Here is a 20809-nt window from a genome sequence, read left to right as displayed (position 1 = left end):
TCATTCTGGAGCCAGAAAACTGGAAATCATACTTTCCAGCTTGTATTTCTTCAAGCTTCAGATACAGTCTGACTTAGTAGCTTTGCTGTTTCCTCCTTGAATTCCTCTAGGAATGCTAGGAGATACCGTCCAGTCCTCTTTGACTGAGGATACTTGGATTTAGGATGGAGTGCATCATACACACAGCTATGAGTCTCAATCATGACCGTGGAGTTTCTTGGCGTGGTGCTGGGCATCTGTAATGGGATTCCTGCAGCAAATCCTAAGGTCCCACTCCGAGGTAATGATCTGCGAAGGAACCAGTTAAAACAAATGCCTGTTTCAGTTGGGATCTAGAGGGGCTTGCAAACATGCCAGACCTCCGTAATGGATCTCTGGAGGGAGAACAGTATGTGGAGGAGCTCCAAGTCCCACCTTCTTCGTGCACGTCACTAAAGAATAGCTCCCTCCTGTGCCCACTGTGCCCAGCTTTTGCTTGCAGGCCCCGTGCTGCGCAGCACAGGGCCACAGTGAGCTGTTTCTCAGCAGAGGGATGGATTGGCTTTTGAGATGTGGTATCTGCTGGGTATATTGGGAAAAACTGCCCTCTTTTGCATTTCTTATTTTTCAGCAAGTATATTTTTTTTCCCTCTCTCACAATGATTGTAACAGGATTTTATTCTCCTGCAGCCAGCTGTTAGCAATTAGCAACTTGATCCATTCAGTCCCGAGAACAGAGTTTAACACTTTCTTGCCTCTGTGAGGATGTTGCTAATCCTGTTTTTGCTGGTTTTGGGCTTGTGCTGTAATTTTGGCACTTTCTGTGTATGTGTGGGCAGGTCAGGAAGAAAGGCATGAGTACAGCAAGGAACTCTAATGCAGCTGAAAGAGCTACAAAGAAAAGTATCGAGTCTTCTACCCAGAAAAAAAATCGTTAGGACGTTGATTTCCAAGCAGTTTGTACAGAGGCTTGTATTTAGTAGTATATTCCAACGTGTTCTAGCACTTGGAAATGTGCAGTTTGGAAATCCAATCTACTACTAGCTGAGACTTAAACTCAGCAGAAATCAACATCAGTAGTTCTTCAAGCAGAGATTTCTGTCAGTATGAGCTCCTGAGTGGAGCTGAGGCTCCTCTAAATTATGAGGCAGGAGTGAAAAACATTCTTGGTGTCCTTGCTCAAGAGAACAGCAGCTGCTGGAGAGCACTAGAAGATGAGAAACAGCACTGTTTGCTCCCTGTGTGCAGCACCCCTCCTGGAACTCCCAAACATGCACTTCTGTGGTCCAGGACTGGGAACCAAGTGTGGTGGGAAGAGCAAACCCGGCACAGCCTGAACCCAGCTGCTGGGGTCCCTGCGTAGGGCTGAACTGCTGGAAATAGTTTGCCACTGCCACACAGAAAGGTGAGAATTTCTCTCACCAAACCGTGGCCACCTGGGAATGATGAGGCTAGTCCAGGCCAGCCTTTTAGGTTCCCTTTGTCATCAGTGGAGGTTGGCACATCTCGAGAGGATTCACCCTGCTCATCTTGGACACTGTTTAGGCAAGGGCCAAATTCAAAGCCAACTTTTATAGGCACATTGCTGCAGACAGGTGAGCTCTAAAGCCAGCTCTGAAGGTTTCCTTTCCTCTCCCGGAGGCCAGGCTGGCCTCTGTGGCCACATCTTCCAGTTTTGCCTTGCAGTTCCCCCAAGCCACACTGGTTTTGTGTGACCTGCTGAGCTCCACATACCCATCGAGTCCTGGGAAGCCCCCAGTTCACAGGGTACTGCCTGCAGGATAGGGTGGGACGGACAGCTGTCTGAGCTGCCTGGACCCGTACCTTGCCTCCAGCGCTGGTTGCTGGCTCAGTGGCAGGAGCTGACGTGGTGCTTGGGCACTTCTATGTGGCTTCTGTTGTCTGCCTTCCACCCCATTCCTTCTACCCTCCTCTTATCTTTTACATTCTGACTGCTGCATTCAAGTGGTTCAATGACGGACTGGCTATGTGGCAATACAATAGGTGTGATTTAGAGCATGGTGTGAGCTTTGCATAAAGCAAATGGGCACTTAAATGATGGTGTACCTGGTCAAATGAGATAATGTTGTTGTTTGTGTTACACAGCACACTATTATATTGCTGTGACATTGGTGGCTGTTGTCATGACTTGTCATTTTGAGAGGATAAGAGAAACTTAGCACAGCTACTCTAATGCCAAATGCCAAAATCCTTATGCTAAGTTTCAGCTTGGCACCTTTCAGTGGGGGTGGTAGCCGATGCCAGCTGGGCTGCGGGCTCTGTGCTGATGGCAGGGGATAAGTGCTCCTTTGTCCCTGTGCTCCACCACAGGCAGATGCCTGGGCATATGCCTCCCTGCTGTTGATCCTTCTTTGGGCTTTTGGATCAAATGAGAAGCCAAATCACCTGTACACTTACAGTAATGTCTGGGGTTGCTCTCATTTCTTTTTTGCTTCAACAGCAGGCTCTGGTCCTCACCTAGCCATAAATGATTGCTATTTCAGTGCTGCCTGGCCACCCTCTTTCTTAACCCTGTTACAGAGGGAAGTCCCAGCGTGTTTCGGTTGGTGCTAGCCCATGTCTTCACAGATGCCTGTTTGCCAGGCTCTGTTTCTAAGCTCTGAAGGGGGTGATGAGGGCATGGAACACATGTATGCGCCTCCTCTGCCATCTGAGGGCTCTAGTACAGCAGGCAGCTTTTAAACCTCCAGCTGAGAAGTTACCTGGGAGATATTTCCAAGCTGCTGTTCTCCTGCCAGGGTCTCCTCAGCAACTTGCAGCTCTGTTCAGTGGTTGGTCCAGCATGAGGACCCAGCAGAGGGATCTTCTCTAGCCCAGGCTGCACCCACATAGTGCAGCTGATCTGGGCAGTCAGACACCTGGGCCATGGTCAGGGCACCCCATATACCACCAAACAGCTGTCTGCTGTGTTTCCCATCACCTCCACCAGGAATGTGGTTAAAGCATTAATATTAATTACTTTCCTTTCTCGTGTCCTGTGGGAGGACACTGTGCTCTAGTGCTGAACTCTCAGCAGCTGCCTTTGCGAGCCCTGCTTTGGGAGCCTCTGGGGCACCCTAAGCAAATCACCTGCATAGATTAACATCCACCAGGTCTGTCGTCAAACTTTGCAAAAATGTCTTTAGAAAATCTCCCTCTGTATGGGCTAGAAGAAGCCTCTGCTCTGTGGTACTTAGTCTGTCATGGGATGGTGGGAATTGGTATGTTTGCATCAGAGATTACCCCCCTCCATTTCAGGGGGCGGAAAGATGAGCTTGGATGCACACGCAGCTTGAGGGTGCTTGGTTAAGACCTCTTTTCTGATTGCCAGACCCTCCTGCTGAGATATGGGCTGCCTTTTCTCTCCACTGCTTTGCTTTTGCCCACTCACCACCCAAGATGCCACAAAATCACAGAACCTTGTGGTCACCCTCCTCCCAGCCTTGGCCAGGGTGCTCATGCTGTGCACTAGAGGTGGCTGAAGCAGGAGGGCTCCTCACAATTTTAAGGGCTTTGGGGTTTGCTTGCATTGTTGCATGGCTGGGCACAGCACTGCTGGGCAGCATCCACCGATCATTAGTTTCCCCTCCTGCATGAGCATTTGGCTCTTTTCCCAAGAAGGCCCTTGGTTGTTTTTCAGGCTCAGAGCCATCTTTTCTGATGGAATCCAGCAGGAACAATGGCCAGTAGCAAATCCTTAGGAAAGAGAATAAAAACAGGGCAAGCCTCAGTGATTCTGACCCTGATTTAGCTTCTGGGTGCCTAGCAATTTGTGGCTGGGGGATTTCCTGAGCCAAAGGTTTTACCTTCGGATTTAAGAAGCCGTGGTGTATCTTTCTGTTGTGAATATGTTCAATTGTTTTGGTATCTATGGCAACTCATGGCTGAGTCTTGTACAATTTAATTATGTTGGGTGGAAAAAAATACAGCCTTTTGTTACAAATCTCTGAGCTAATGGCATCTGATGCTCTGTCGTTCTTATACGCATGTAGGCACTGGCATAGTGATGGTCCGTTTTTTATCATCTTTTCCTTTACTAACAAATACTAACATTCAATTTTGTCGTTTTACTACCAGTCTGAGAATTCTTGAGCAAACACCCTCTGGTCCTGGCAATGTTTCGTTTATTGATTTGTTCTGTTTTCTTTTTGCCTGACATTTCAATATGAGAGAGAGCCTCTAACCTGCCTTCTGTAAAGCGATCTTCCAGGATGAGAGCCTCCTGAGGCTCTTTGTAGGGAATGAGGACACGAAGAATTCACATAACATTGCTGATACGACCTTTAGGTGTTATCATGGCTTTCCACTGAAATTGCCAGCACTTAAGCCCTTTGCTATTTTTCTTGTTTCCAAACAGGAAATTAAGTGTGCTTGCATGTGTGAGTGCACATGCTCTCTTGGCAGCAATGTAGACATGTAGGGAGAGATTATTTTCACCCTGTTTTAGACATTTGTCTTAAGGTTGTGTGACAAGTTCCAGAGTACCCACTTGGCTACTTGGAGTAGACTGCTGGTGCAGGTAGAGGTGTGCATTGGGCGGATAAGCCCAACTTGGGGGGTCTGGTTGGACTATCCAGGTTCATTGTAGATGCAGCTTCAGTACTTGTTAATATAATAAAAGTGAAGAATCGATGGGGGAGAGAGGACTTTGCATTGGACTTGTTTAAGAGCAGTTAAGAGATTATGTCCGTGCAGTAGTCATGGCAGCTAAGCTCCTAAAAGCTGAAATACCTTAGTAGCTTTAGAGAAGGTACAGATAGGCAGGCAATCGTAAGTTCTTCACTAAGCCTCTGATCAGATGGTGGGTCAGAGTAGGGCTGAGGTCAAGGCACTCTTGAAGACATGGAAGATTGCCCAATCTATCGTGAGGCAACAGCAATAGAGCAAGTCTGCAGCACAGAGAAGTCCTGTCTTTGGAGGACTCTCATCTTCTCTCTTTGCTTTGTCTTTCAGAAATGTAGATGGCAGCTGCTGTCTTTGAAGGACTCACACCCATCTGACTGCGCAGCGCCTCCGATTGCTACCATGATCTTCTGCATGCTACTGTTGGCCTCACTGCCTGAGCCATCTGGCACCGAAGTCAACCCTGGTAGGGAGCTGCCAGGCTGGGAGAGGACTTTAATCTCCCACCTTTCATATGTTCCTTCTCAGCCTTTCTTTGCCCTCTCATGGTGACTGCATATAAACACAACAAATGCACACAAACGTAATCACTACTGTAGTCCCTGAATGTTGTCTTCTGGGCTGACTTGGCCAGTCTTACTTGACAGCTGTACTGGAGCGAAACACCTCTCCTGACAGTCCCAGGAGGGCTCAGGCACATGGATATACTCCTTTCTCTGCCCACCCAGAGGGCCCGTGCTCTCAGCAGGCCTGTTTTGAGCCTTCATCAATTTGACCATGTGGCCTGCAGAACAAAGCTGGCTCTAGTCTGGCTCAGAGATACTGTGCTCACTGTGGAAAGTAAATTACCAGTTAGCAAAGCATAAGCTACAGCTGTCCAACCAGCAGAGAGGTTCTAGAGAGGTGTGGGAGGAAAGGTAGGAAACCCTACCTGGCACAAAGCTAGGGTGGAGATAGGGATACAAGCCTCTGAGTCCCTGTGGAGGACATGACCTTTTATCCTATGGCATTTGGCAAGTTATAATCATGATGGAGATTAGTTAAGATCATGATCTGCAACATATTGCAAAAACCTCTGTAATGAGGTGGCTTGAGCTGGAGATGGTCTATGAAATAAGAGTCTGATCCTTTTTCAGCTTGGCTGAAGGTGTGGTGAGGCAGCAGTGCTACCCTGAGGGCCATCGTTTGCTCTGCTGGGTCTGGCTCTGTTTGTTGGAGCCCTTCGGCTGTGTCTGGCTCTGACCCCGCTCTGGCCTGTAGATCTCTGCAGAGGTCTGAGGTTGAGCTGCAACCAGCCAGAAGTGAAGTGAAGCCTGTGGGGGAGCTCAACAGGCACTCCTGTGCTCCTGTTACACAGCCATGCCCTGCACTGTACAACCCCCCACGTGTCCAGCTTTGAACTGGGGTTGCTGTCTGCTTCTGATGGTTAAAACTAATGGAAGAAGACGGAAGATGACAGCTGGAGGGTCAGTCACACACAGATCCCTTTTGATGGTGCTGAGTTCAGAAGTTAGCCTACCCCAAGGTGCAGGAATAGCTTCCCCCACCACAGGATCCTGGGAGGTCGGGTGGGCTCTGAGTGCAGGGCTGTGGTCCCACCCTCCTGCAGTAATCTTTTTCATCAATAAATAAACATGTAGCATCGCTTACACTTCCCAGTTCTGCGTATGACTTCCTCAAGGAGCTTTGCATTCTCAGCTCCCACAGCTGCTCAGCTGCCTCTCTGTCCCAAGGGGCTGTGCCTTATTGTTCCCACCCAGACTCCAGCACACCCACAGCCTGGCTGATGCCTCTCGGCCGTGATGCCTACGGGCTTCGTTGATAATCTTGACCTCCTGATCTGCTCCAGGAGAGGTCTGGAGCACCTCCTGCATCGCCTTCTAAACCAAAGGGCCTGCTTGGTGGATGATTTCAGACCTGTGTAGGAAGGATCCTGTGCAGTGAGTTTGCCTAGCATCTGTTGTTTGACCTCACTAACAGAGGTGAGCTGTGACATTTTTCTAAGCCTTTATGTATCCTGTCTGCATGGCAGGTGAGTGTGTCCCTGAGCGCATAGTAAAGGGTCAGGGATGTCTGAGCAGGAGTCCTGGTGGTACCTAAACAGAACCCAAGGATGGTTATGCTTGAGAAGATGTGCATTTTGGTGAAAGCCTCATGCTGCTTGTTTTGGCGATAGCCCCAGCCACTCGCGGAGTGCATCCCTCAATGGCAGGGTCACACTGGCTTCCATCTGCCAGCCCTGGGTTTGTGAATGAATGAGCTTTGTTCAGGGTTGCAATATGTCCTGGTCCCTCAGAGTCCATCCCAGCTAGCTAGGTCTCTGTCTGGCATTGCTGTGGGGTGTGCGCTTGACCTTTAATCAGATGTGACCAGACAAGACTCCCACTGCAGGAACTCAAAAATGCTTTCTGCTTTCAGATGATGCCTCAACCCTTTCGGAAAAATCTTCAGATATATACTCATAGTTCAGCAACATACTAACTTTCCAGCAATAGATCAGATTGTACTGGTCTGTGGTGGGACAGGTAAGAGTGAAGACAGGCAAGGCTAGTTTGGTTTACTAAGCTTACTGTGCAGTATCACAGCAGGGTTAGAGGTCTTGGTTGGCTTTCAGCAGCCACAATCATCATGCCTGATGCCAGCCAGACACCAGCTGTATCCCAGTGAATTTTTCTGTAAACATGCCTCTTAAGGAACCTCAGAGATGTGAATGGATGTTCTGGGTGAGACCAGAGGCCCATCCAGCTTGGTGCCCTGACTCCAGCAAGGTCCTATCCCTGCTGGCTCTGGAAGAGTGTACAGATGGGCAAGCACACGGCAGTATATGCTCTTGGCTTGCTGCGGTCTGTTGCCTAGGAGCTTTCTGAGCTAGCACTTGTGTATTTGCCTGTGGTAGCTGTGAGTTTGTCTAGTGGACTTTTGAACCCGTGTGAATATTTGGCATTTGGAGTGTTTAATAGATTAAGGATGCAAATAATGCTTCTGAACTCTGCTACCTGATCTTTTGATGCTTCCTGGTTCTGGTATTTTGAGAGACAGTGAGTAATTGTTTAGGATATAAATGATCTTTGTCATACTTCACTCTTTTGTGATCTCTTTTGTAATGATGAGGCTGCTGATCTTTTTGTATCATCTGTGTTGCCTTCTCTGCCTTTTGATGGGAAAAGGAAGGAGTAAGAGCTCTAGTCCATATCTGCCTGGCGTCTGACCATGAATACAGAAAATCGTGTGATGGTGTTTTCTAGTTAGTTCTGTATGTATTCCCATAATTTGCCTTTTTCTATGTTAAATAATCTGGTATCATCAACATACATTGTCACCTCATCTCCCATGTCCTTTATAAGACTATTTAAGAATATATAGAACATCACACATTCGTTGATAGTGTACCTGACAACAGCTGCAGCCAAACCCTATTGAAACAACCTCTGCTGCGAAACATTTCTACATTGAAATCTGTCAGGTAGTTATTTGGCCTGTGGTTGTCTATTCTGTATGGTGGTAACAACCAGGTGGGTTTCATGCCTCTGTCTTTCCTTCTAGCTTCTGAACCTGGTGAACAGCTTTATCCAGGCTTGGATAAAGAGGAGCAGTGCTGAGATAGAAATGAGGAAGATGCCCAAGGCAGTGCACTTGCTGAGGGAAAGGCAGGCAGAACTGCTGGTATGGCAGCAGGCAGCGTAGCAGCGAGGATGCCAACCGGCACGCGTGCCATGCCGCTCCGGAGTGACTGGAGCATGTGCTGGCACTTGCCTCTGTCCCTGCAGGCAGGGGAGGAGCTGGGGCTGTTGTGATGGGGCTGCCGTGACCTCAGAGGACAAAGGCCAAATATCTATAGAAAAGTCCATTTCCTTTTTTTTCTGCCACTTTCCATTGACTGTTCTTGTCTTCTAATTGTTTCATGATTTAATCTCATGTAATTTTCTCTTCAATCTGCTCTTGATGTCAGTCTGACAAAAATATATTGCTTTCCTGTCTTGAATACTGAGCCTTAATGAATACATTAAGACTCTGAGTTGTCTGAAATATCTCTAATATCCCAAGACTTGTCTAAAAACTTGTGTCAGGGGAGAGAGCTTGGCCAGCTTGGATTTTAAGCTACATCTGCACTGCCTTTGGTGTATTGAGCTCTATTGAGCTTGTAGAGCAGCGTGGCTTGAGCCATTTGTGTCTGTACTCCCTGGAGGCTCCAAGTGTGAGAGTTTTCTCATGCCTGGAGAGACATGCTTGCTCCACTTGAGGCTAGAGACAGGGAACAGACCAGGATGGTCAGGGGCTTGGGCTCAAATGTAAGCTCTAACCTGCAGCGACACAGCAGAGCAGGCGTTTCCATAAGCTAGTCTAGTCATCTGTAATAGAAGCTGTTTCATTTCTCACTTGTTACTGGACTGGTGAAAATAATAATAGCTGCTCTTATTTGAATGCAAATCAAGCATCTAGTTTATTCCAGAAAAAGAAGGAAAATCTTTAACAAATTCTTTCTTTTTTTATGTCAATCATTATTGAGAAATAATTTTTCACTGTAAAATAGGTCCATGCAGCCATTAATACTAGTATGGTTCTGGCTTTCATGTTCTTAAAATGTTTCTTTGTAAACTTTTTGCCTTGCCAGAACTCTGCTGAATGGTGCTAACTCTGAATGTATTTCATTACTTATTTCAGTTTGTGGTAATTACTTCATCCTCTTTATTTGCATTCGGTATTTTATCATTACCATGTTTATTCCCTAGGCTTTGATAGCCTTTAATTAAAACTTGTCTGGTGATTTAGAAGGAATTGGTACTGATATTTTTTTTTCCTTGTGTTTGTTCCCATTTTCAGCTATATGCCGTTACCCTTTGGGTATGCATGAAGGGACAATACGGGATGAAGACATCACTGCTTCCAGCCAGTGGTATGATTCCACAGGACCCCAGTATGCACGGTAGGTTAATCTCTGGCAAAAAAAAAAAAATAAATCCTTTTTTTTCTTCTAGATATCTAGTATGTGATTGAGGAAGAAGTTCCCTCACCCTTAAAGCAGCCTCAAGTTTGCTTAGCTTGTTCACTGTTTCGTATTAAATCTAATTAGTGCATAGTGCAAGACCAAGAGGCAGTGGTCATGGTCACGAGCTGTAATGCAGGAAATTCTGAAACAATATTAAGGAAAAAAAAAAAATCCTTCCCTGTGAGAATGAGGTGGTGGAACTCTCAGACAGGTACCCAGAGACATGGTTATGTCTCGCTGTTTGGAGATTTTTTTCAGGATGTGGCTGTGCAAGTCCTTGAGCAACACGCTGCAGCTTTGGAGTTAGCCCTGCTGTGAGCAGGAGACTGGACTAGAGAGTTCAAGAGGTTGCTTCCGATCCTGGTCTTCCGACAGTTCTGTGAATAAATCTGATGGGTTTATGACTTACCAGTCACCTAGGGACGGTGCCCTTGGGATTCTTGTAGAGCGTTTTAAACTAAATTATAGGAAATCATTTACGAGGATGAACTTTTCAACAGCATCATATTGAGGAAATGGGCTGTGTCCACTTTGACTCAAAATGCAGAGTTAAGGAATTCATAAAAAGCAGCCAAAAGATTTTCTTTCAATGTCAAGCAGTACTACAGTCTTCCCTGTAAGCTTGGCTTTTCAGGTTTTTTTTGTAGTTTAATTTCTCTTAAAGCTACTAAATGATGATTTGCAAAATGCTTACAAATGTAACTTTCCTTAGAATTGTTTATAATGATGATATCAAACATTCCTACAGTTCAGTACAAGCCAAATATAAATTTCAGGTTAACTATGATTCATATATTTTTATGATGAATTTGGCTGGTCCAAAATAATAAAATTCTCCTAGTGTTTGATTTTTTTTTTTTTTCTTAGTCTGTGGTAGAGCAAAGATGGTAAGTGTCATGTGTTTTTAATGGAGTTTGAACAAGCCTGTGGGTCTGAAAGCTGGGAGACTTGTTTTGTTCTCCAAGGTATGGCTTATCTGCAGTTCTGCAAATACTTCAGGCATCACTTACCATCTGTTACCATCATCTTTGCCAGGGCAGCTGGATGTCCACAGGGTGAAGACATGAAGGCACCCTCTAGCTGACTTCATTTTGTTAGAGGTCACAGTTGCCCTGTGCAGATGTCTGTCCCCATCATTTCACAGTCACTCTTCCTGCCTTATAACTTCTTCTACTTGCCACTTCACTGTAAGAAAGCCTTGCACAAACAGCTGACCAACCTGAGACAAAAATCGTCTCTAGCCTGTGCCTTAACCTTCAGTGTTTCCTTCTGGGTATTGCCGTGATGCATGGAGGCTGGTACTCTCTGATGCCATCAGAGTTGGGATAGCTGTCTAGGGCACTTCAAAGGCTTGCTGTTTGCTAAGAAATTCCTGTTGCTAAAAAGCCCACGTGGTCTTTTTGTGTCTGGATAAATTTTTCGTATTTAAAACTCTCACCACCTTGTGGCTTGTTTGGCTGAGCTGACAGAAGCCTAGGTAAGGCAGCGCTTCCTTTAGTGGCTCCATCTGCTGATCGCTACAGCACTCTACTTGGCATACAATCTCCAAGGATAAAAGCCTTAATCTTTGCAGCTGGTACCACAACGTTGAAATTTGAAGCAGAAACCTTCACATCATACACCTAGCAGTGTCCTGCACAAGCAACTCTCCTGAATTGGAGGAAGGGTGCTGAGATGACCCACAGTAATTTGTAGAGCAGAGCTTTTCTTTGGAAAATATATTTTTAAGATAGCTCCTTTTTGTGCTTGCTAGAGCTGTAGGAGGTGGTCAAGCAGAGGTTCAGGCCTTACTGTGGGGGGTTTAGGAGAAGTGAGTATGCGCTTTACCAGCAAGGTCCTAAAAGCAGCATGCAGTATGCAATTACCTGCTGAGCAGCATAGTTGTTTCCGATCAACATGGAAGAATATGTCAGGGAAAGGAATTACTTCTAACGGTTAATGAAAGATACCAAAACTGAGGGGGGAGTTCTGAACAGAGCAAAACTGGCTACAGGACTCTGAGAGTCTCCATTGATCATCACCCCAAAGGGTAGAGGTATTTGGTAGCCAGCGGTCAGGTCTCGCTTCCAGATTTGGTTTCTTTCTCCCAATTCTCAAAGTTTCAAGGTGTTTCCTCAGTTACTGGGAAGGCAGCATCCTTGAAACTGACATTTTTTATGTGGTGTTTTCCCCTCAGGTTACAAAGGGAAGAGGGGGATGGAGCCTGGTGTCCAGCTGGCTTGTTGCAACCAGAAGATGTACAGTTCCTTCAAATTGACTTGCACAAGCTCTTTTTCATCACCTTGATTGGGACTCAGGGACGGCACGCCCGTGCCACAGGCAAAGAATTTGCCCGTGCTTACCGACTTGACTATAGCCGCAATGGAGAGCGCTGGATCTCCTGGAAGGATCGTCAGGGCAGGAAGGTGAGTGTAGTGGGAACTGAATCGTGAAGCACACACAATTCATAGAGAACTAGACTATAGAAGGCACGTCCTCTATGTACTGCCTAGTGCATTGTACTTCATCCTGACCCTTCTCTGTCAGGCATTCAGTGTCCTCTGCCTTAGTTTGTTGTGGTGATGTTGGACTGCTGTTCCCCTGACCTGATCCCGCAAATTCCAGCCATTGCAGTGACTGAAGACTGTGGCTCTTTACTACCTTTCTGTCCATGTTCAAAACATCATGTGAATGTCCCTCTACCAGCCAGACACTTGCTTCTAAATTGGAAGCTGCAAAGCAGATGCCTCCTTTGATTTTAAAAAAAAAAAAAAAAAAAGGAGGGGGTGGCAGGGAATGGAGATGAGTTTCTGGATGTCTGATAGCAGTGTTTCATGTAGGGAGCAATGAGGAGGAAGGAGCTTAGAGGGTAGGAAATGTGCTGAGCGCACATACTCAAAGAGGCTTCCCTGCTTACCAGTTATCTCGTGCTATCTCCAGACTTGAGCACACAGCTCAGCACTGGCTGTGTTTGTCATGTTCATAAGCCTTTATTAAACTTCCCATGGGAAGGAATCCCCTTCTCTCATCTGCCGCTCGTCTGACCTGATCACCCTGCCTCAGGCTGGCTTGTGGAGTCTGAAGACCTAAGCCAGACTAGAAAAGGTACTGGGTGTGGTGATTTTTCTAGCACTAGGGGTGCTTTGGAAGTCACAGCGGGGTCTATATTGCAGTGTTAGGTAATAGCTTCTATCTTGTTAATGAATTATTTGTTCGCTCAGACCTTTGATCTGCTATTGGCCATTGCCGTTATCTTCACAGAATCCCAGGTTGGAAGGGACCTCAGGGATCATCTAGTCCAACCTTTCTGGGAAGAGCACAGCCTAGACAGGATGGCCCAGCACCCTGTCCAGCTGAGCCTTAGAAGTGTCCGATGTGGCCGAGCCAACCCCTTCCCTGGGGAGATTATTCCAGTGGTGACTGTCCTCACTGTGAAAAATTTTCCTCTGGTGTCCAGTCAGAATCTCCCCAAGAGCAACTTGTGTCCATTCCCCTTGTCCTCTCCATGGGACTCCATGTAAAAAGGGAGTCTCCATATTCTTTGTAGCCACAAATTTGGCCATCTCTCATATTTTGGTGTGTGCTACAAACACTGTGTTTGCAGGATGGGAGGGAAAGTTCAAACTCCTTGGGGCTAACTGTTCTTTGTTGGTACTTTCATAGGTGACGTCTGTCCGCATCTCGAGTTATATCAGAATTCAACTGGTTACATGTCCACAAGCAGCTAAATGCTTTTCTGTCTCTCACCCCCGTCCTGTGCAGAGCAGTGTTCTCGGGCACTCAGGACTGTGTTAGTGTCAGGTGTTATGATTTAGTATGGGTCAATTTTTGCAAGATCTCCCTCTTAGGCCATAATAAGGTAATGAGCATGTATTCAGCTGTGTATGATGCTGTAATTTGAGCCATCCTCTATTCTATTCTGTATATGTGGAAATCCACATATATTCTTTCAGTGTGTGTACCTGTTGCCCATCACATGAGACCAAAAAGTTTTCCATCCCGGTATCTTTAGAGATGCTTCTGCTCCTGTGCTCCTGCAGATCTGGACATGACATACACAATGGGGTGCAATTCCTGCCCTTTCAGCTCCTCTGTATAACGACCTTCCATAAAACATTTTTCAAAATGTGTCACCAGTATCCATTAGCGAATCCATGTTTCAAAAGCAAATAACTTGGTAAAAATGTCCAGTGAAATCATTCAAGCCTTGGAATGAGGTGCATATAGAGATGCAAGATCCTAATCCACTTATTTGTTTGCATTAGGAAGGCCTCCTCCAGTCCTGCAGTTGATAGATTCCCAGTCACTGAGACTTCAGAGTGTGACTATGGGAGCCCATCTTGGCATGTCCAAGGAGATTACATGAATGGTTTCAGTAAAAAAAAAAGGGGGGGGTGTGTGTGTATGCAAAACAAAAACCAAACAAACGACCACCAAACCCAAAACCAGCCCCTTCACTGTGCTGTTAAGTTTCAGATCTCACGGGTTGTCGCATCATCAGATATGTAGCGCATGCTGCTCCTCACCAGGAAAGTCACCTCCAGCTCTAATTTACTCAGTGAAGGCAAAGGGTCCGGTTGCCCTCCCTGTATCTCTGACATCAGTTACGGGTGGTGCTCTCCATTGGCACTAACGTTGCCTGGTGTGTGGCACTATTGAGTCCTGGTCTCTCATCAGCTTCTGGGATCAGCCATCTGCAGCTGTTTGCCAGCAGCACCACTTCATTCCTGATGTTGATGGGAGCATTGATTGGCATCAGAAGTGGCCGGGACTGGAAACTGGTGCTGAGTTTGTTCCACACACAACTGATCACTTTGGTTTTTTGGACCTGAGAAACAGAGTGTGCTTAATAGCAGCAACCCCACCTTGTGGAGGTGCTATGCAAAGTGCATCTTCTCTTCTGCTTCTCAGATGTCCATACAGGACTGGCAAAAATGTCAGCTCTTCCAATACAGAGCTGGTGCAAAGGTACCTTTTTTGAGGGGTATGTCTGAAGGTTCTTTCCCCTCTTACTCTGTCCATGTAGGACTTCTTGGCTTGACATGTGTGCCACCCCCAAGATTCCCCAACAAATGGTCAGCTCCAGAGGATCTGTTCAACTCCTGTGTGAAGATGTGGGATATTCTGCCATATGTTGTCTCCTCTTGGGTTTTATCTCCTATTGGCAAGGTCTTTTGGAACCAGCTTAGATGGCTTCCAGGTCTCCTGTCTTAGGCCATCTGACAGCTGAAAGGGTTAACTGCTGTCACTTGGTTCCTCAAGTCAAGGAGATTTGTAACCCTACTTCACTGGAAGAAGTCGTGAGTGTTTTTCCTAGGAAGCAGGATCTTAAGAGGCTGCAAGTTAAAAGCCTGTTGAGGAGCTGAAGAGGATGAGGGAGCAAGCTTACTTTTTGGCTTTCCTTCTGTTTTCTTTGGTCAATTCCTGAGACTGTGCACCTTTTGTAGAGCTGTCTAGCCAGGTGCAGGAAGCTGTTTCACAGCTGCCCTGGTGCAGTCCAGAAGACCACCAGATGTGACTGGCTTTTCTTCAGGGAGATGTACTCTCCTCAGTGGCTTCCTTTTGTGGTACAATAAGGTCTTTCACTTCTCAATGGACTCTCCAACCACATTCACTAGCTGGAGATCTTCCCTGCTGCCATGAAGAGAAAGCCACCTTTCTGCTCCCTCATTGGCCTCCCTCATCTTTTAAACTGCGTGTATGTCAACAACTGCGATATGTGCGGTCTTTTGAGTAACCTCAGTCTCTGATTCATCCTTCTCACCAATAACATCTTTGAACAGAAGCCCTCCCACTTATGATTTGGACTTTTGATATCAAGTGCTCTTATTCTATTTCCATAGGTCCATATCCTTTCAAAAAGAAAATCTCTTAGGCACTTTTGTCCACTGCTGGGGGATTGACAGCTTCAGCTGTTTGCACACACTGACTGTCAAAATAAATAGTGGCCTGTTCCCAGAACCATACTGAAATTGAGGGGAAGGGGAGGGTGAAAGTCCTTGCCATACCAGACTGCGCTTCAGCAGGTTGGGGTGATTGTGGCAATGTTAAACACTTCAGTTCAAGACATCTGCTGTGCAGCTGCTTGCACCTTCATCCACCAAACACTGCAGCACCTCTGGAATTTTGTTGCCTCATAGAAAAAGGATATGAGGACCCTCCACCAGGTAACTAGTGATGAGAGCAAGTGCTCAGTTACCTGCTGTTAGAGTGTACATGGAGACTCCCTTGAAGAGAGGTTACATACTAGTAACTGGAGCTCTCTGCAACGTATAGTCCACGTGTACATTCATCTCCCGCTTGCCTTTCTCCTCTCCCTCAGAGTACTGCTTGCTGTGGGTCTGCAGTGGACAGGAGGTGAAATGGCAGCACCCTTCACCCTGTAAGCCATGTACCAGGTAGGAGGAGGGGAGCAGCAGCAGCTAATCCTCTGCAGATACTGCATGGGAAAGCTCCCCAGTCTCAAATGATAGGGTACAAGTACACCACTGTTCATATTAACTGCACAATGGGGAGAAGTTACTGATAAGGAGCTCTCTTCTCCAGGTGATCCAAGGTAACATCGATACTTACGACGTGGTCTTGAAAGATCTTCGGCCCCCCATCATTGCACGTTTTATCCGGGTGATTCCCGTGACAGAGATGCCAATGACTGTCTGTATGAGGGTGGAGCTCTATGGCTGTATCTGGTATGGTAAGTAGCAATTTCTATGCCTGTCACTGGAAAGTAGTCCTTACGCAACACTGACTGGGACTCACCTGCGTCCCCATGTACGCAGAGGGAATCCCAGGCCCATGGAACTTCTTCTATTGGTCCACATCATAAATAAAAGGATCATATGGACAGAGATGATGGAAGGCTGCTGCTGCTGTATTTCTGAGGTATATGGCCTTCTTTTTTTAGATGGTTTGGCATCCTATAGCATTCCTGAAGGAGGGACAATAGCGGCTCCTGGCTTCCCCATCGTTTATCTGAATGACTCGACCTATGATGGCTACCAGGAGCGCAGGTGGGAGAAGTCGTCCTGTTCTCTCTTGGTCACTTTGCAAGTTATCTCTTATTTTCTACTTACCCTGTCACTAGCACCTTGCATCCCAAATGCTTCTTTGAGACCTCCAGAGCTGTAAGCTAGCCTACTAGTTCTCTAAAGCATCATGGCTTTGTTGTTCCAGGCCCTTTGATGACATGTTGTTAGTTGTTCTTTTAAAGGAGGGTATGGGCTCAGGACACATCAGATTCATTTCCTCCAGCTGGCAAAGGCTGGGAGGAAAGAAATAATTTTTTTGTTATTGGAAACTGTTGTTGCTTCTCTTCAGAGGAGAGTGTGTCCTTATACAGCTAAGTGCTGTCTTTGTTCATAGCTTCCATCTTTACATGATGTGGTGACACAGTCCTGATGTGTCTGATTGCCTTAAAGCCCTCATTGCTGGTGGTCTCTAATTGTGACCATATTCACTGTTGGTTCAGGTATAGCCTCAAGCTGTTGTCGATACTGCAAATCATAAGGTGCTGCTGCTCTTCTGTTGCTCCAGATTGGAGTGGGAGAGCTGGCTGGACCTTCTACCTGCACAGTCCCAGTGTCCCTGGAGCAGATGAAGGTCCTTCCCCTCTTCATTGCCTTTGTTGCTTCTGGAGTTTGCTAGAGAATGCATTTCAGATACCAGACTGCATCTTAAACTGTTGCAGGAGGTCTCCAGGGTAAACTGGGCATCTGAGAAAGTGCGCAACACCTGAACTCTAGGCCTGCACTTGACACCTGTGAGCTTCTGGACAGATTTGAGATATTGTTTAAAAACAAAGCTCTGATGGACTTGAAACAACTTGGAAAACTGCATCACTCCCTGTGAGAAGCTCCAGGTCAGCAGAGGCACCACTGCCAATGTGGTGTGAGAGGAAGGTGGCCAATTACTCACTGTAAAGATTTCTTGGGTATGATGCTTTTCCAATTTGGAGTTAAAAAGCCTAAAGCAACTGAACTTTGACAGCTCGTTACAAGGTCTGGTAATTTTTCACATCACTGAGATTAGTTAGGTAGGGCGGCATGTCACTGACGTATTTAGGTGTGTCTGGTTTACCAGAGGCAGGAAGGACTCTGACTTAATGAACTCTAGTGGAAGGAGAGTTTGTCAAGAGTGTGTATCCAAAATGTTAAATAAGTAGCTGAACTTTCAGACATTTAGTGTGCCCGCTTTCTTTACTGTAAATACAGATTTTAGTGTGTTTCAACGGCTTGAAATCTCAGACAACCTTGGGCATGGGTGTCCTCTTGAGGCGGCATATCCCTGCCTGTGCAGGAACGTGCCTAATCAGTGATCTGATCATGTCTTTTCAGTGACCTAGTGTCATCCATTGACTTAAGGTGCTTTTATTTTATGTCCCATTTCAGTTGACGTTAACTTCCTGAAAATTTTTACTGTTGCCTATATTTTTTTTATGCGTAGAGGTGATTTTTGTAAATGTATTTGTGTTTTATTGTGCTGGAGGTTAAAATAAGGGGTTGGAAAGTACATTCTTCATGCTTGTAGGATGTTGCAAGATATTGGGTAACAAGGTCTTTATATGTTAATAGCTGATGCTTTCAAGCTGCATTGATATCGTAGGGATTGGATATTTATTAAAAAAAGGGGGGGAGTGTATGTGCAGAAAGCTGTAGGTATTGGACTTGGCTGTCCAGCACTAACTTAGGAAGCTGGGTTTGCTGGGGAGTGGTAGGGAGCTACAGGTGCAGGCACAAGGCCCAGTGTGCTAAGCAAGAAGTCTTTCAAACTACTTAACCTGTAGTCATGTGCCTGACTGGCCGGGAAGCAGGAGCCTGCCTCTTCCAGCTGCTAATCCTGTCTTGGAGTTCAAAGGCCTGCATACCTGTGCAAATCCTAATGACAGGAGGGCTCACCTGGAGTGGACTTGAGGACCTTCAGTGTAAGTAGCAGCAGCCTAGCCTGGGTTACAATGACTGCCTGGAGGTAGCTGAATGAAACGGGTCTAGGGAGCAAGGTCAGCTAAACTCTTTGCGCTTTTGCTGCTACAGGACAAGGGACATGGCAGGGATGGCTGCCAGAAGGCAGGTGGGTCAGGAGTGTAGCACACCTGGCATCTTCTGCTCTGGGACAGTGCTGGAAAACTGTGTAGTGGGCTCTGCACTCTCGGATAGGAAGTGGAATGAGGCACGGTCCTGGGCAAAGAGTCTGATCAGCCCTGGAAGCAGAGCCAATAACGCTGTCTTGCACAAGGAGCAGTGCCAGAAATAATGCCAGTTAGAACCGGCTGTGGCTGGGTGAGCTGCCCATGGTCTCACTGGTCTCTTTCCTGCTTTTCTGTGCCTGCCTGCAAAACTTTCCCCACTGGTTCCCCCAGGGCAGGATGGAGCAGTGTTCCTCCCATGTGGCTCTATGGTGAAATGCTGCAATTAAAGCCCTCTGGAGTGCGTACAGTGTCATTTTCTGTAGTCTGGTTTCGCTCTCAAGAGACTCTCCTCGTAGCTTGGCTCTGCTGTCAGTGCTTGATACCAATGCAAAAACTTCTGCGTTTTCCCAAGCAGGGAAAGGTTTTAAAAGACCAGCCTGAATAAAATAAAGGTGATGTTGCATAAGAACAGGGAATGGGTTCTTGTCCAGCAGGGGTTAAGATTAAATAAACTAAGGTTTTTCAGGTACCAGTTGAAGGACCCATGTGCTTTCACATTTGAGCTCTCCTGGCCGATATTCTGCCTAACTGTTGGTTCTTTCTTGCTAGGCACTTGTACGGTGGTCTGGGCCAGCTGACGGATGGTGTGCTGGGACTGGACGATTTCACGCAGAGCCACCAGTACCGTGTGTGGCCAGGCTATGACTATGTTGGCTGGAAGAACGAGAGCTTCAGCACGGGCTCTGTTGAAATGGAGTTTCAGTTTGACCGACCGCGGAACTTTACTTCCATGAAGGTAGTGAGCGCTGTCCCTCTCCAGCAGCCTGGGGCAGGCTTTGGGTCTGGGTGCTGCCAGGTTACCCCTCTGGGTCCTCTGCCCAAAGCGGGAGGATATAAGATGCCCAACAGCAGAGCTCACCAGAGGCAGAGAGATGCCCCAAGTTTGCCAATGTAGAAAGGTGAAGCAGGGGAGCACTTGTCTTTCCAGAGCTCAGACACACTTCCTTCAGTATTTGGCTTAAAGGAATAAAAAGCAGACACCTGAAGCAGTGGTTAGGCAGCCCCTGTCCGCAACTGAGATGGATTTAGGATGTAGGCTACTTACTGCCTAGGGCCCGTCTGACCCTTGAGGTAAAGGAATGTGGTTGTGCTTCCATTTTGACCAAAAATTTGTTTGGATGCCTCAATCTGTGCTTGTGCTGTGGGAAATTACTTAAACACACAGGAAAGGGATGAGCTGAACTTTTGGAGTCTGTAGTAAACAGCAGAATCTTTTAAAAAGGATTGGTGGCTTTTCCTGTAGAGATTTCAAATGAAGGAGAACGCACCACATCGTTAAGTAAATTATTTTGGTGGTTACTTACCCTGGTTTTATTTTGTCTATTTTTAACTTGCAACCATTGGCTCTTAGCCTGCTTTTGCTGGCAAAACTAAGTCCTGCCTTCTCAGAAATTTTCCTGCTTTTACACTGTGATTAAACCACTCTCTTAATCTTTGCTTCAGTAAACTAAGTTGGCTGAACTTCTCATTGCCTTCCCTCAGAGATCCAGGGTCATTTTAGAAACTATCTTCCAATCCTTTCTTTCTTTGCCAGTACTCTTTTGGAGTTACAGAAACTGGAACTGGATGCAGGCTTTCTATCAAACTGCATGAAAGAATGGTACAATTTTCTGCTTTTGGACAATTCTTCTTTGTTTATGAATCTTGTGATCATATTAGTCCTCCTAGCCCATGGATGGGGAGCCAGTGTTCATTAAGAGTTTATCATGCTTAAAGTCAGTTCAAACTTAGTACTGTCTGGGCTAAAAGTCCAGTCTAGAAAGCATCCTGAGTTTACTACCCTGAAATGAGTTGGTCCCAAAAACCTGTGTGGTTCAGATTATTTGAAGAAACTTTGATATGTTTTCCCCCATTTAATTTATTTTATTGTTAGTGATTCTGCTGTTTTTTTTCAAGTCACTGAAAAAACCTAGCTGATTCCTTGAGCTAGGAATACGTTCCTGCTAGAAAAACACTTAGAGAAGAATTTGTGCCTTAAAATTTGTAAGACTTACTAGTTGAAAGATTTTAATCAAATTAATGTAATTCATGAGTTCATGGTATGCTAATTGGAGTCA

The 20809-nt window shown here is 46.2% G+C and overlaps 1 protein-coding gene across 8 annotated transcripts in view; it reads left to right on the top strand.

Moving 5' to 3' along the window:
* LOC104051019 (discoidin domain-containing receptor 2-like) overlaps nucleotides 1-20809 on the top strand; it is a 63084-nt gene that overhangs the window by 23789 nt on the left and 18486 nt on the right. For 6 of the 8 annotated variants that reach the window (XM_064468350.1, XM_064468352.1, XM_064468356.1 and 3 more), the window contains 6 exons: nucleotides 4933-5068; nucleotides 9424-9526; nucleotides 11766-11994; nucleotides 16115-16262; nucleotides 16473-16578; nucleotides 19302-19488. In XM_064468350.1, coding sequence (XP_064324420.1) covers nucleotides 4933-5068; nucleotides 9424-9526; nucleotides 11766-11994; nucleotides 16115-16262; nucleotides 16473-16578; nucleotides 19302-19488 — 909 coding nt within the window. The remainder of the gene's footprint in view (nucleotides 1-4932; nucleotides 5069-9423; nucleotides 9527-11765; nucleotides 11995-16114; nucleotides 16263-16472; nucleotides 16579-19301; nucleotides 19489-20809) is intronic. The other 2 variants (XM_064468359.1, XM_064468358.1) reach the window with 1 other exon arrangement.

Source organism: Phalacrocorax carbo, chromosome 18 (assembly GCF_963921805.1).
Source record: "Phalacrocorax carbo chromosome 18, bPhaCar2.1, whole genome shotgun sequence".
NCBI lineage: Eukaryota > Metazoa > Chordata > Aves > Suliformes > Phalacrocoracidae > Phalacrocorax > Phalacrocorax carbo.
This window is presented reverse-complemented; position numbering and strand designations above follow the sequence as displayed.